Source organism: Stenella coeruleoalba (assembly GCF_951394435.1).
Source record: "Stenella coeruleoalba genome assembly, chromosome: 9".
Classification (NCBI taxonomy): domain Eukaryota; kingdom Metazoa; phylum Chordata; class Mammalia; order Artiodactyla; family Delphinidae; genus Stenella; species Stenella coeruleoalba.
Window position 1 is genome coordinate 48,949,521 of NC_137155.1, and position 16,744 is coordinate 48,966,264.

The 16,744-nt window shown below is 36.5% G+C and overlaps 1 protein-coding gene across 7 annotated transcripts in view; it reads left to right on the top strand.

The window, feature by feature from the left end:
* The window catches only part of HEPACAM2 (HEPACAM family member 2), a gene marked incomplete at its 5' end in the record, with an annotated part of 66,997 nt that overhangs the window by 20,424 nt on the left and 29,829 nt on the right, over positions 1-16,744 (top strand). For all 7 annotated transcript variants that reach the window (XR_013829708.1, XM_079931344.1, XM_079931345.1 and 4 more), the window contains one exon: positions 9,500-9,796. Coding sequence is in view for 6 of the 7 variants with exons in the window: in XM_079931344.1 (XP_079787470.1) it covers positions 9,500-9,796 (297 nt within the window). The remainder of the gene's footprint in view (positions 1-9,499; positions 9,797-16,744) is intronic.

Genomic DNA, 16,744 nt, shown 5'->3' on the forward strand with positions numbered 1-16,744 from the left:
CTTCCCAGGGAATCGTAATTATTTTGGCTTTCAATTCTCTCTGGTTCTTTTTTCTGTTGATGTAGTTGCTATCGTTATTTTTGTTTAATCTCATGTACAAGTTAAGTTCACCAAACTTTTCAGTTCATGTCATATTATCATCATCAACCCAAGCAAGATTTCTCTCTCTTAATTGTCTTATTTTTCCCCATCCCCTCTGCTCCATAGCACCACCTCCAGTATGTTTAACATTGCATTCTAATTTCAGCTTCTCACAAGGTTTCTCAACCTCCACACTAATGACATTTTGGCTGGACAACTCTTTGTTTTGGGGGGTTGTCCTATGCATTATAGGATGTTTAATAGCATCCATGGCCCCTACCCACTACATACCAGTAGCACCCTCCCCTCAAGTTGTGACAACTAAAAATGTCTCTGGACGTTGCCATATGTCCCCTGAGTGTGGGGGAGAGGGACTGGCGTGTGCAAAATCTCCCCTAGTTGAACCAATGGCTTATCACATTGGGAAGTCATCTGATCAGTTACCATTATAGCTTAGTGCGTGGCCACAACAGCAATATAACAAAATAAATAAGGCATGGCAAAGGAAAACTTCTCACTATGTGGCATGAGGGTGGAGGTTTCAGCTGGATGAATCACAAGGGTAAAATTAAGCCTTGTAAATGTATCTACTCACTCATCAAATATATCTGCATAATGCTCAGAAAGGCCCTAAAACCTAGTGTTTAGGTGCTTAGGAGGTAGACCTACGTGGGAAATGGGTTCTGTCACTACCTATGTGACTTTAAGAAATCCCTTGACTTTTCTGAGCCTCATCTGTAAAATGGAGATGGTTAAAACTACCTCACCACATTAAATGAAATCAATCCTCTCTGAAGAATAGTCAGTAGATGACACCAAGCAAGCATTCAGTAAATGGAAACTGTTTGTATTATTGATACATCTGTATTCTATTTTCTTCAATAGAAAATTGATAGTCTTCTTGAGGAAGTGTGTTATTAACTCTTTGGAAAAAAGCATATGTAGGTTTTTTCAACTAGATAAAGCTTAACAATAAAACCGAGCCACAGAATTGTGGCAGGAAAAGCAACTTCTGGGAAGTGGAGTACAGTGGTATGACACAGTTATACAATAACATTTGTTTAATTAAGCAAAATTAAGATAAAAATAGAACCATTGAATCTTAAAACTGGAAGCTATCCTATATTTTAGCAGAAGTAAGAAAATGTGACAGTGAAATGTATGAGAATGTCTTAGATACCATAGGAATGTATACAAAGGAGTATAGCTCCAGAACTCTGGAGCCAGAAATCCTGCTCCTACTGCCTTACCTCTCTTGTGCCTCAGTTTCTTCAACCATATAATGATGATAATGATAGTACCTACTTCACAGAGTTATTGTTTGGATTAAATCTGTTACTTTACGTAAATTGCTTAGAACAGTGATTGGCCCATAGTAAATACTATATAACTGTTGGCCATTATTATTACTATAATATTATGAGTCTATGGGAATTCAGAGATGAAAACATTACTTCTAGCTGGAGAGAAGGCTTACTATAGAAAGTAACATTTGAGATGGACCTTGAACAATGGGTATGAATGGGGCAAGGGGCAATGTCTGTAAAAAACATTTCACACAATAGGGACAGCAGACACAGACACTAAGCAGAGGTCAAAGTATTTGGCAAATGGTCCAGTTTGGCTAGAGCGTAGGATACAATGAGGAATAGATAGAGGTTCCCCATCCCCTTCCATCAGAAAGTAGAGCGTTCCTATGAAACCTTGTGTAAACCGAAATGGTATAAAGTGAATAAGCAGTTGCCTTATGACATGTCTTGCTAATGGATGCACAAAATAAATCAAAATAAAGCACAGTTGCTCACAGACGCAGTTCAAAGCTATGGAGCCTTCATACGGAGATACTGAGTTTAGTTCCCCGGGAAGGGGCTTGGTGGCGCCACTTTCGCCGCTGGGGTGCCCACTGCCTCTAAAACGGCTCCTGCAAAACAAACACTGAACGCCAATTTTTGCTTTTCATCTTTTTTGTGAAAGCAAAAATCCTCTTCAGATTTCTTTCAGTCAGCTAAAACAGGTACTAATGTAGGTCTTTCATAAAAGCCAAGTGGCGTAATGCAAAGTTTTTGAAATCAGAGGATACCTGTATATTTGAGTCAGATTAGGGGGAACTTCGAATGCCAGGCATTACTTGGTAAACAATGAGGAAAATTATTTTTAAAGCAAATGTTCAAATTTTTTAAAAGACTACAGAATGTTTTATAAATAAATACACACATATTCTAGACTAAATCAAGAAATGTTTGTCAAGAGATCACATTTTTCAAAATGGATCACAAATGTCATGCAATTATAGAAAGAGTGTTTATAGGAAAGGGAAAAAGGAAGGTAGGATATATTTTATTAACCTATAATATAGAGAAAAACGTTACCAATTTTGAACTCCATACAGTGATTAAACATGTCTAAGAGCAATATGAAAGCATTTTTTTCTGAAAAATATTGTTCACACAGAAATAGAAAAAACTTCATACATTGATTGTGTAATTCACCTTTGGTGTAGGGGAACTCAAAGAGGATTAACTGCTAGTCCAACCTAGTTCAGAATTCAGTGTCTCAAAGATGAACAGAGAAACAGAAACAGAGGAAATTATATTAAAGATTGCCAGAGAAGAAGGAAATTACAGTTTTTCACTAAAAAATACCAAAACACCACTCACTAGAAGCAACTTATATAAGATTTATTACAATCATTAGTTATATTGTGAAAAGATTCTGTCTGCCTTAAAGCACAAGGCAGAGAAATAGATTTACGAAGTGTAAACTGTGACTCTCTGCACGACTAGCATTGAATTGGAGTGAAAAATTTAGATTTGGCACCATCTATTATACATGTAGGCATATTCTTGACTGAATAAGATTATTCTGACATGAATTAAAACTTCCATTCAACTCCAGGTAGCACAGACCTAAGCATTCAAGGTACTTGAACACAGTGAAAGAAAATGTGAGCAGACAAATGGAATCGAATCTAGGGCTATATAGACACATCCTTATATTGTTCTTTATTATTTGGTCTAAATGGTTTACATTCACATAGAAAACGTACAAAATGCAAAACATGATATTAAACCAGCCAGATATCATCTACTGAATATTAATTTGGAGGAACCAGCATTCAATGTGGTAAGAGCAGAAGTAAGATTGTGTTGGAGCATTCTTTGTCCACTGAAGAAAACCTGATTTTATTTTGTTTCAACCATGGACTCTAGTAAATATCGTGTCCTTTGGAGAGTGTAGTGGATAGCACAGTGTTATGAGCCTAAGCTGTCCATTCAGACTGCCATCGTCACCCTGTACGTCAGTTTCCTCATCTCCTTATCTGCACTGTCTCAGTGTAAGGCTAATACCTATCTCTAGAGGGATGGGGAGGATTAAGTGAGATTTTATGTGTAAAGAAGGCAGCAAGTGGCACATAGGAAAAACTCAATAATGTTCGCTCTTTTGCTTTTCCTCTTTTTTTTTCTTTTTTTTTTCCCTTGGAGCCCAAACTATGCTTACATAATTGGCAACATGACAGCAAGAAGTTGTGGAAAGCCTGGGTAATTTAGAAGATACCTGCAAAGAGAAAACTGAAAGAATACTTTGAAAAGAACTTTCTTCCCCAGACGTTACCATTATTTACCACATTTTATTTTTCTACATGAAAATATTTTCTTTACATGAATTCTTATTATTATCTATTTATCTCACCATCTATTTACCTATCTTTAAACTCTAGCCATAGATGTAAATGAAAAATTCCTGGGGGAAATTGCATAAGCAATTACAGGTACATGAAAGTATCATTTGCATCTTGAAATACACTTTTGCTTTGCTATATAGTTTAGTTTTATCTGGCAAAGTGAAAATAAGATCTTTCTTTCAACATGTGCAAGTTCATGCCCTAATCTTATGATTATCACAGAATATGGTGATACACAGTGTGTAAAGTATTAAAATGGGGGGAAAACCATAATCACACCTGTAAATGTTAAATATTATGCTTTAAACTCCTAAATCCTCTTTCCTTTCCTGTGTTATTTGAAAGAATTAGAATATCCCCATCTGAATCAGTTCAGATTTTACAGGACATATCTTCTATTTACAGACTGAACTTTCTTCTTTGCACTCTTTTAGGCATAGTCTATGGAAATCTCACAGAGAAACACCTGTCATGAGTAAAGACTAATGACAGGTAGTAGAAAGAAGAACACTTGGAAAATTTTACAATGTGGGTTCCATTTCCACATTGTAAAGATGAATTATCTAGATGATTTAAGATTTTTTACTCTTACTCTGTGGTAATTCTGAATAGAATGTTAATAATTTATTTTCTTGATTATTTTTGCATTCAAATGCAAGGACCTTCACTTGATCAACATCTCATCTTATTGATCTTATTCACTAATTCATTTATTCACTCATTCACTTATGGTTTGATTTGATTCAGAAATCAAACATCATGGTCTTGTTTGTGGTAAGCAGTTTTTACCCATGTAACATACAGAAACACAACCCAGATTCATTATTTTTTTTTACTGTCACAGTTTTAGCCATTTTGTTGTTTGTTTTTGTTTTGTTGGTTTTGGTTTGGGTGTGGGGTTACAAGAATTAAATAAATATGTAATCTGAAGAACTGTCATTTACTCTATTGATACAGCATCAACATGCTTTCAATCTTTATTATTCCATGCAAACTGAGAATATGTGCCTTAGTTGATGTTCCCACTTCTCTTTCTTCACCTAGTTATACCCTCCTTTTCCTTCACAATATCATCTTCTCCAGAAAGGCTTACCTGCCCCCACCCTGGTCTCAGGTCTTCAGTGTCACTAAGAGGTTTGCTGTGCTCCTGCAGCACCCCACGCACATCTCTCCCCTGGAACTCACTGCATTATGTTTCCTTTAGTCTCTTCCACTCGTAAGCACCTCAGGCCAAAATAGGAGCTCCGTGTTATTCATCTCTGTATCCCTAAGGCAATACTTGACACAGATTAAGAATTCAGTAGGGGTTTCTTGAATTTGCCTAAAATGGACCAGATTATCTTTCTTCATATCCCTTTCAGATTTCAGTGTTACTTGATGAAGCTGTAGGAAGGCTAAATTCCCATTATAACAGCTTCTTAGTTATAGTGCTCTGGCCCTTCATTGTTATGTTTTGCTTTGTTTTTGTTTTTTCTGACCTTTAGCAAAGTTCCTCAGTAATGTAGTAAATGTTATATTCCAATATTCCCCCATAGAGGACCACATCATCATTGAGAATTTCAGCATGAATCACCTTTTCTATTTTCTTAAGGCGCTGTTTCTATGACAATTTTCTTCATGAAAGCAGGAATTATTTTTTATTTTGGCAGAAAAAGTATAACAAAATCAAGAGTGACTAGATATTTATGAGGTTATGATGTCATAACCTGGTATTGGCCTTGGTGGAATACTATGTCAAGCCAGTAATTCAGGCTAGTAGCTACTTGCAATTCATGAAATGTGTATGCCTTCCAGCTCTGTTGTAAATAATAACCCAGTAACTGATGCATTTTGTGTGCAACATATGGCACTGCTGCAGGGAAGTGCTCTAAGTGATAAAAATTAAAGAAAAAAAGGTCATTCACAGTAAATACTTACCATCTGCTCCCAAGCAGGGTGGCAGGCAGCATCATGATGGAAATTTAGGTACTGTTCCTGCCCAGCCATAAATTGTTAAAGAGAACAGATGATATGTATTTTACAAGTCACTCAGTAAACAGCCATTCCTGAGGCAAAGGGTTCACTTCTATTGGGAGTTCTCTGCCAAGGGCAAGAAACTGAACCACAGTCAAAATAGAATTATCCTTCTGCTTTCATCTTCAATGTCAGAGGCCACACTGGTTGAATCACTCCAAATGTCTTCAATTGGATTGCTCATTCCCATGAATAATATACTAGACTGCACTTCAAAGTAAAGGATGGTCAGCCTGATGTGCTAATGAGAAGGAAATAACATCATAGTATAGGAAGAAGAAAATATATTGTAAGCTGTAGGTAGAGTGTGATAGACAGATAGATAGATGACAGATGATAGATAAATGATAAGTAGATAGATGATAGATCAATCTGTGTGTGTGTGTGTGAGAGAGAGAGAGAGAGAGAGAGAGAGAGAGAGGGAGGGAGGGAGAGGGAGAGGTAGAGAAAAAAGGCTTAAAGATCATATACTGAAATATGGATATTCATTCTCTGAGATGAAAACAAGTGAGTTTTCATCTTCATCCTTCTCTGGAATTTTATGATTTTCTGCAGTGAACATGTATTTCTTATAAAATCAGATAAAATATGCTACATTTTAAGAAATCATGTCAGAAGCAAGGAACTTAAATTCTTCAAGGTGTTAGGTTCCAGGAACTGGAAGAGGTGCTTGTGTGGTGGCTGGGGGAGTTTGAGATATTTGATGCTGACTCCGAAGAGCCACATATAGCATATAATTAAGCAGACAGGAGAGAAAATATTATGCCAATCGTGAAACCCAATAAATGAGGAAGTAGCAAAATCAAAATAAACATGAGTATAGGGAAGAGGAACTAAGACAATCAGATTCCTTTCTTTAAAAACATGTTTTATTTTAAACTAGAGTGATCATTAAATTAGATAATCAACCTTATTCACCAGCCTTGGCTCTAAATTACTGTGGGCTTTCTCTGCAAATGGAACCCACTCTCCAAAATGGAAGAATTACTACTTTTGAGAATATTCCATTATGTTGCAAGGTCCTAAAGCAATCCCAAATGGGAAGTTCCCCAAAAAGTTTTGAGTAATGTCAGCACACTTTGAAAGCAGTATTTCTCATTTTTATGTGTGTTAAATTGTCAAACAATTTGTTTTTATACTCACATTCTATAAACCCTGAAAACAAGTGGGAAGACAGAAAATACTGAATGACCACACTTCTCTTCCTTTTCAAGCCTGCCTCTCTGCTCTCAGACTTTAACCTTTGTGACAGACTCGGGGCTTTTGCTGCTCTAAACCTCTGTTGATTCCTCCCATTGGTTTCCTACTATGGGAACCATAACCAGTGCCCACCAGTCGGTGGCCTTTGCTTCCCTAATGTTCTATCAATGCTGACAACTTGAGGGAACCCTGCTGCTGCACTGGGTCTGAGATAATAGCAACAGGAACCAGTATACGACAGCTCAGGTCTCCTCACAATGCCTAGAACAGTATCATGCACACACAGTAGCATCTCAATATTGATTTTGGTTGAATGAGTGAAAACAACTTTTCATTCCCATTACACAATATTATTCAGTGGAATTCAGAATAAGAGTGTTTTATTTTACAACAAACAGTTCTAAAGCAGAGGTTTTCCCCGAGACCGTATCACAGCCTGAAATGAGAAAACAGTATGACAGGGTTCTAGTTCAGTCACAGGAAAGGGGCATTCATTTCTCTTCACTTTAATGCTCCATCTCCAGTTCCTGATTACTTCGAATTTGAAGGTACTTCTATGTTTGCTTTCTGAAAGCAGGATCATCTCATGTATACATATTAGTATAAATCTACAGGGTTCCTTCAGATGCCTCTGTGTCTTTAGGAAGTAAATATGTGTAAAGTGTATGTCCTCTAGCTAAATATAATTTATTGTTTTGCACCTTCAGTTTCTGTTGTATCTTGGGAAATTTGTCTCTCCAATGGTAGATTGGTCAGAATATGCTGACATAATGGAGAACCATTCTGGGAATCTGCAAATTTGGGGTTGGCTTGCCAGTATCCAAAATAACTTTAGCATGGCATGAATCATGGTGTTTCAAAGGTAGCACAATTGGCAACCAGTCATCTAATCAATCTTTTTATAGCAAAGGTGAGGAAAGTAAGACCCCAGAAGTTTAAATGACTTTTGAAGAACACTTTACTAATCATTGACAAAATCGGGATTTAACCTCATTATCCTACTGTCTAATCACTACATTATATTATTCCACACAATGAGAGATGAACAGTCGTTACTTTTTTTTAAATCAGCACCTTTGAGATTAGGTTATTTATGAGCAATCCATCCATAGCCTTATCCAGTTTATAAATTCCTTGAGAATAGGAACTGTGTCTTACACATTTTTTATCTCTTACACATTTTTTATCTCTCACATATTAAATATATTATGTAACACTTAGTATCTCTCAAACAAGTATTTTTTGATTGATTACTTGATTAACTGAGTACAGAATTAATGTATAATTAGACAGTAATTTATTGTAGAACAAATAATACAGTTAGAAAACCAGAAATTATTTTGATATAGAAAGTTTATACCACTTAACAGTTTTTTTGGAGAGGTAATATGAATAATTAAATACATATATTTTATAGTCCCAGAGCTGCCATTTAATAGCTATGTGACCATGGGAAAATTAATTTTTTAAATATCTCTTCCTTCACGTTATAATGGGAATAATAACATTTACCTTATGCGGTTGCTTTAAAGATTAAATGTGGTTGTCTGCATAAGTACTTAAAGTGTCTTCAGATGGTGAATATCCAACAAATATTGGTTATCGTCAGCTGAAAAATGAGCACAATAATGCCTAAACCTTAAAGTTTTTAGAATATAAGTCAGGATATATATGAATGAGAGAGACCTATCTAGCTGGGGAATATTTTTTAAATCTCTTTTTATATGTTCTCTGAAGAAATCAGTGGGAAATGTGTCTTTATCTGCAGGCAATCTTGTGCCATAGAAATAGCAAGCTGCTACGGGAACATTGCAGTGTAAGGAAAAATACCAGGGGATATCCATGATTAAGTAGTTTATTGATGATCAATGAATATTTGTTGATGATAATGAAGATGTATTTTTTCCAAATGGAATCTATGCTTAGCTTGTGGGAGGAATTTTTTTAATTCTTTAAACTCTTAAAATGTCATGAAAGTATGGAATACTCCTATATCTTTTTACACAAATTTTTGTTCCATGTGATGTTCCACGTGAAACTGTGTAACATAAATATTTGCATGAACTGTCCCAGCCCTTAGAAGAAAAGTAGATAATACTCAAAGAAAGGTTGTCAAAGAGAAAATAGTGGCCATAATCTATTTTTTAAATGCTTTTAAGTACAACTGCAGTTTCAGAAAAATGGAATTTGTCTAACAAGTTTGCAGATTTATCTATACATGACTCGAAAGCTTAGCACCACAATCATGATAACAGTGTCTATAAAATTATATCCTAAGTTTTAGGGCTTACACTATTTCAGATAAGTTCAATCACATCTCAAATTATTTCCATTTCCATGGATACCAGAATAAAACACTTTTAGGTCTTTATCATTTACTGGGAGTCTAAATGAAGATCTATCGGCCCACGTTTAACATGAGGACTTTCATGGAAAATAAAATGCTGCTAAGCTCTCCCAAACTCAAAAACTATGTTGTAATTATTTATGTCACCCCTTTATTTCTTTTTTCAATTAATGTAGATGGACCTTATGGACTTCAAGTTAATTCTGATAAAGGGCTAAAAGTAGGGGAAGTGTTCACTGTGGATATTGGAGAAGCGATCTTGTTTGATTGTTCTGCTGATTCTTATCCTCCCAACACCTACTCCTGGATCCGGAGGACAGACAATGTCACATATGTCATTAAGCACGGGCCTCGCTTGGAAGTTGCATCTGAGAAAATAGCCCAGAAGACAACTGACTATGTGTGCTGTGCTTACAACAATGTAACTGGAAGGCGAGACGAAACTCATTTCACCATCATCATCACTTCTGTAGGTGAGTGTGATGTAAAAGGCAGGGATCCCAATGAAACACAAATGCACGATAGCCTTCCTCTACTCCTATTTTATACCTGTGTGGAAGAGAATATCATTGTGGGATTGTTCATATACTCTAAGAAACTCTTTCCTGAGTTAACTAAGCCATGGTTTCTAAGAGCCAAAGAAAGAAAACCCAAAGAATAATGGAGAGAGAATTCAATTGCTAGCTCCGAGGGGCTATAAAGAAAAAGGGAATTCAATAAATTACTTCTAAATGTATATTCTTGCTTTCCTGATTTTACAAACAGGAATATAAGAGAAGAGGTTATTCATTTAAAAGTTTTATATCTACTGTTGCATTAGGTCAGATGAATACATCTCCATGAAATCTGGTTTTCCTATCTGGCTCCCTTCTCACTGTCCTTCACAGGCTTCCCTTCTTCTTTCACCATTTAAAACCTGAAATCTGAAATCTGTGGGTGTTCACAATAGGGGTCTCAACACCTTGGAAACTACACAATTTTGTAAGTCTGTGAAATTTGGCATTTTCTAGAAGTCATCTGATTTTCAGAAAGGTCATCAATCCAAGTAGTTAAGAATCACTGCCTAAAATATTTATGTCCACCAAATTCCCAACTTTCTGAGCCTTCTCTTTTCTCTCTACAGTATGATTTCATTCTTCTGTATGATTTCATTCACTCCCGTGGTTTCATGTGACACTGGTACATCCCAAATCTTTATCTTTAAAGATCTAAAACTGTATTCCCAGTTACCTTCTAAATGTCTCTACTTTCAAGTGCCAGAGGCAGCATACTGTTTCAATATATCAAAAATGAAACATCTTCTTTTCCCCCAAATTGCCGTTCTTTCTGTATTCCCTGTTTAAATGAATGGTCTTAGTATCTACCAACCTTAGCCAGAAAGCTAAACCCCATCCCAGACTTTCTTCTCTTGCTTATTGCCCTGCCTAACATCCAGTCATCGAGTTTCCTTTCTTTCTATCTCTCAAGCCCATTCTCTTCTCTCCTTCTCCCTTCTCCCTTTTTCTCCCCTCCTCCTCCTCTTCCTCCTCCCCTTCTGCTTTCTCCTCTGCTTCCACCTTCTTCTTCTTTTGCTCTGTCCTCTACTGCTACTACTGCTACTGCTACTGTCAAGTCCTTCTTAGACTCTTCTTTGCATGCAGACGAAGACAAGCCAGATTCCACCTGGGGACAACCTGGGGACAGGCTTGGACAGGAAGTGGTGGTCAGGGTTTCTATGATTGGTAGAGGAACAAGTTTGCAAAAGGCGCCGCTCATTAATACCTTCTGCATTGGTGTCTTCTCTTTCTCTGTCTTTACAGCCCTGCTGCCTAGAATAGGGCCTGTTACATAGACAGAGTCAGTACATGTTTCTTTAATATATAAAGCAAGAATATAATCCTTGGAATTCTTAGGCCAAATTTTGCAGTACTTGGCCTTTGGGCCATGTGCATCAAAATCACCTGGGGAGGTCTAATAATGTATTTTCATTAAGATACCTCAGACGTATCAGATCAGGACCTGGCAGCTAGGATCTTGGATCTGATTATTTAGCAAGCACAACTGTGACACCCACTTGTTTAAGGTGGTTTTTTTTTTCTCCATAGCCTTTTGAATTTAATTTAAAACTCTTAACGAGCCATTGAGAATGATAAGACTATTAAAAATTTACAGATTGATAAATATATGGTAGGTGGGGCCTTCCCAAGACTCCATGAAGTTGAGGGTATTCATATTTGCAAAATCATTTTAGTACATTAGAATTTACATACTGGCATGGTGAGATTTTGTTTTTTATCATATGAAGAAAATAACCACACTCTCTAGAAGAGTGATATCCAGTGGAACTTTCTGCAATGAAGGAAATGTTTGATGTCTGCTCTATCCAGTATGGTAGTCCCTAGCCTCATTTGACTTTAGAGCACTTAAAATATGGTTTATGCCACTGAGGAACTGAAGCTTTTATTTCATTTTATCTGTATTAACTTTAATTTAAATGTAAATAGCCACATATGTCTAGTGGCTACCATATTGGATGATGCAGCTCTAGAATTTTTACCTGAATTATGCTTCACTTGGGCAGTAGTTAATAACATATTTCCCTTATAGGTCCCCAAAGCATGTATGTGTTCAGGGTTATATAAATCAGGCACTCATTCATTCATTATTTAACACCTATTATGGGCCAAATACTCGGGTAAACATTGAAAATGCCATTTAAAAAAAATAATTCCTGCTAACAAGATGCTCACAACTTCATATGGATGGCAGGCATGTATGTAAACAGCTAGCATTCTTTGCTTTCTATTTTACTAAATCTTTAATATGATTTAATGAGCTTTTTACCTCAGTGGTTAACTGAAACATAATTTTGAAACACACCATAATTAAGTATATAAAATAACTTTGTGGCAATCTGGATGTTACCATAGACTTGTTCCTCATGCTCACTGCAAGTGAAAACATGGCTATACTATGTAGGTGTATACTGCAGTGAAGCCTTTCTTACTACCTAAACTTTCTCCATTAATATTTAGCCAAGATATTGTCATAGTATCAGAAGCCCCCAATATTTGATTAAGATCTTATTACCAAGGTCCAAAGACAGCTACAGTCTTAATATCAAATAATTACCTTTTGTAAAATCTAAAAAACCTGTTTGACCAGTACAAAGACCAGACATTTGTTATTATTGTAAATAAGAAGAGCAGGTGCTTATTTTTCAGAAGGATTCAATGTTGTCAACATTCATAACCTCTTTGTGGCTTTTAGAGCTGTTTTCCAGTCCCCAAATGTCGACAGATCTTAAACAGCGGCAAATAGCAAAGAAAATGAGTACTATTGATGTGTTTTAGGTATTTGATTTTTTTTAAAGCTTTCCAAATGAATTAATCTCTGCAATGCAGATTAAGGGTACACCAAGCTACAGTGAAAAAAATGGACATCTCTTGTAACTATCAATTGAGCACTTACTGACCATCCACTTTGATGAGCTACCTATATTAATATCTGTGGAAAATTTGAAATAATTTAGAGGGATAAGATACCTGCCTCTGAGATATTTTCGAAAACAAGTTGTGTTTGGCATAACCAGAGTCCAGTTATAAGGAATAGATGAACATTTGTTTTTAATGAGGCAAAGAATGTGGCCAATCAAAAAGCCTCAACAATAAGAAGTGGGAGGCAAAGGGAAAAGGAGTCAAAGATGACTCCAGGGTCACAAATATGGAAATAAAATAACAAAGTCTGGAAATAATCAAAAGTTTTGTTAGGGACTTTCAGTTGGGGAGAGGAAGACTGGAGAATGTGACAATTAGCTCTATGTTTTCCTGCCTGTGTAAGACTAGACCAGATGGTGCCTTCCAGCTCTGTGGGCTATGATTCACATCTAATTTGAGATATCAGTTGACCTTTCTGTATCTTAGTAGAGATATCCTAAAGAAAACAGGGGAAATAGGCAAATTCACACAGCTAGTTGGTAATAAAATAGTATCCAAATTCAAAACCCTTTTTTTAACCACTGTATAAACTGTCTCCCTGGACGTTCTTAACTGAGAATATCAATATCTAAAAGATATGTCACATATATACAAGATATGTCACATATATGTACAAGATAGTGTGTATTTTCTTATCATCTTAACTAACTTCATGCTATATACAAAGATACTCTGGTTTGTCCAGACATGTGTATAATTTCATACTAGTGAGAAATTATGAAATATCTGTAACTAAAAGTAACAGCTAGCATATAAGTTTCAAGGAAAGAATAGCAATTAAAGTAATAAATTAGCATTCATATTTTGGAAAAAGAATGATTTTATTACTTTAATTAAAGACTTCCTTGAATGCAAGTGTCCCTACTTTAAAATTTAACTGGGCCTAAATCACTATTGTGACATGCAATATGTATAAAATGAAAATGTTTATGATCAGAATGCAAATGTTCACATTTAATGAAAACATTCCACTGTATACACTATTAGAGTTCTCAAGAGCCACATGGCCATAGTTTGAGATTTAGCTATAGTAGAAATATTTTTGTACATGATTCTGCAAAATCTATAATTTTTTCATATCTATTTCTATTGCACATCTTTTCATAAAGAAAAGAATGGGAAAATGACACTACTCCTAGGCAGAAAGATAAATTTACTGATTTCTTCTAACTACCTAGAAATTTCTCTGGTTAGGATCTCCAGGAGGTGTATTTCACCTTGGACCATGGGATATAACAACTGAGATAAGCTGCAGCCCTGACATCCAGAACCTGAAACGTTAGGTGACATCCCATGAGCATCTAGCATAGAACCACGGTGTCTGTCAGGTGGGGCCATAGTAGAGTGTGGAAATAGCGTGCCTCCCCAGTAGGGCACCTTCATTTCCATAGGGACATGAATCAGCGGCTGTAATCAGCTAACAGATTGGATGGGCGAGATCTCAGGACTCCATTCTGATCTTGAAATAGACACGCTGACTGGAGCATACGGCTATCCTGTTTTAGGTGCAGTCTCTCAAGCAGCAGGGTTGCGATGGATACCACACCTCTTGCCTATATTTGCACTTAATATGTTATTTCATTTTATTTGTTTGTCAAAGGAGGGGGCAAATAGCATTTGCACTAGGGCTTTGGTAAATGAGTCAGTCATGTTTAAATAATGGGGAGAGTGGCATGCTATGTGCTAAAGAGTACAAAACTCTCTGAAAGGAGGAAGAATGGGGCTCCTGCAAGTATCCAGAACTGCACTTGGGATCCCTATACATTCTTTGTGGCAATAGGGTCAGAATTTCCCTGCTGACTTATTTTCAAGTTGGATTCTAGAAATCCATCTCTCTAAAATACACTTGCCTAGAGCTGACACAACGGCAACTGTGCCCCTTGATTTGATCCCAGAGATATCTGGCATTTTTATTTTGTGAATTTCAAATGCTGGACCTGGTAAATCTTGTGTGTTCTGGTAGAGAGAAGCAGTGCTGAGCATAGAGAGCCGGGATGCTCTAGAAGAGAAGGGGGCCCAACAGGGAAGATCATTTGTTTCTGAGAAAAGGACTATCTCTATTCTTCATTCTCCAGGGAAAAGACACTTGGCCTTTGCCATAGCCAGGGTTTTAAGCTGACAGGTGCTGGTCACCTCAGGGTGGTTCTCTGATGGAGGGCTAACAGAGGCCAAGGGAGAGAGAGGAAAGAGGGCAATAAGGAAGGAGTTTGAAGAAATAAAGAAATAATGGTAAAGGGAACGAGTTGGATCCTCTGTAGGACAGAATGTACAAATTCAGTCATTTTAGGAAACACAAAATAAAAGGGACAAAAAGGTAAAAATGGAGAGGGGAGGAGATGTATCTTATATAGTATGAGACATCCAGTCATTGTATGTTAAACCTATTACAAGGCCTCAGAATCATGGAAGTGCCTGGCAAAGAGCTGATGTATGCCATAGTGTAACTTCAGCATAAGAATGAGAATGAGAAATACTCTGAAATAATACTTATTAGCATATTTTCAGGTTTAAGGGGGAAAAAATAGCTGACACTACAGTAAAATATTTTTCGTTGTAAAGTTCATTGTTGAAACTGGACTAGAATAAATTAGCATTGAATTTTTTTTTTAGGGACTAAGGGATATTGAATCTTAGTGAAGGCAGTCTGGCTATCAAGAAATGAGAGAGTCAGAGCACATCAAATCTGGTGTTAGAAAAGGTTGGAGGAAAAACTGAATATATTGGGGGCTACCTGCCAATTATGAAAACCATTCTTGGGCTTCCCTGGTGGCACAGTGGTTAGGAATCCGCCTGCCAATGCTGGGGACACAGATTCAAGCCCTGGTCCGGGAGGATCCCACATGCCACGGAGCAACGAAGCCCGTGTGCCACAACTACTGACCCTGCACTCTAGAGCCCACGAGCCACAACTACTGAGCCCGCGTGCTACAACTACTGAAGCCCTCGCACCTGGAGCCTGTGCTCCACAACAAGAGAAGCCGCCGCAATGAGAAGCCCGTGCATAGCAATGAAGAGTAGCCCCTGCTCTCCACAACTAAAGAAAGCCTGCACGCAGCAACAAAGACCCAACGCAGCCAAAAATAAATAAAAATAAATAAATTTATTTTTAAAAAGAAAAGAAAAGCCTGGGAGAAAACTATTCTTTGACCATGGATCAACAGCAAAAAATTAAATTTGCAGTCAGGGAAAAAACTATGTTCCAGTCCCAGTTCTAGGACTTACTGACTGTGGCCAATATTTTCATTTCTCTGAAACTGTTTCTTTATCTGTACCTATAAATGATACTTTAAATTTCTTTATTATTTTCATTATTACTGATATGATATATCTGTACCAAATAAATGGGAAACAAATGTACATTTGGTTTTATATACATATAATGCACATACATTTAATTGTGCATATCTGAAAATTGTGTAGTTTTGATTTTAGTATTGGATCTAAAATAAAGAAATAAGAGAATTCTCTTGATAAGAGTGGTGCCCAAATCATATGCTGTGTCTTAAATCATGCCATTTTATTATTTAGTATTTCTTAACAATTTTTTCTTCTTTATTACTTTGCTTTTGTATCACTGCTTGTGTCTCAAGAGACCATTCTGTTTACCTTTATCTTATTGACAACCACAGCAGAGTATGGGTCCTTCTGAATTTATACTTTAGAAGCATGCACCTATATATATGGTCATTTTTTTTTAAATCTCAACAAATTTTAAAAGATTTATATCAAGCAGAGTATGCATTCTAAATAGAGTGGAATTCAACTAAAAAAATCAAGAAAGAAAACTCCCAGGCATGAGGAAATTAAACAGTATGCTTCTAAATAATCTCTAGGATAAATAAGAAATCACAATGAATATTATAAAATATTTTGAACTTAATAATAATGAAAATACTTTTCAAAACTCAGGGAATGTTGTTCAGTTAATAAGATTGTCTACACGTA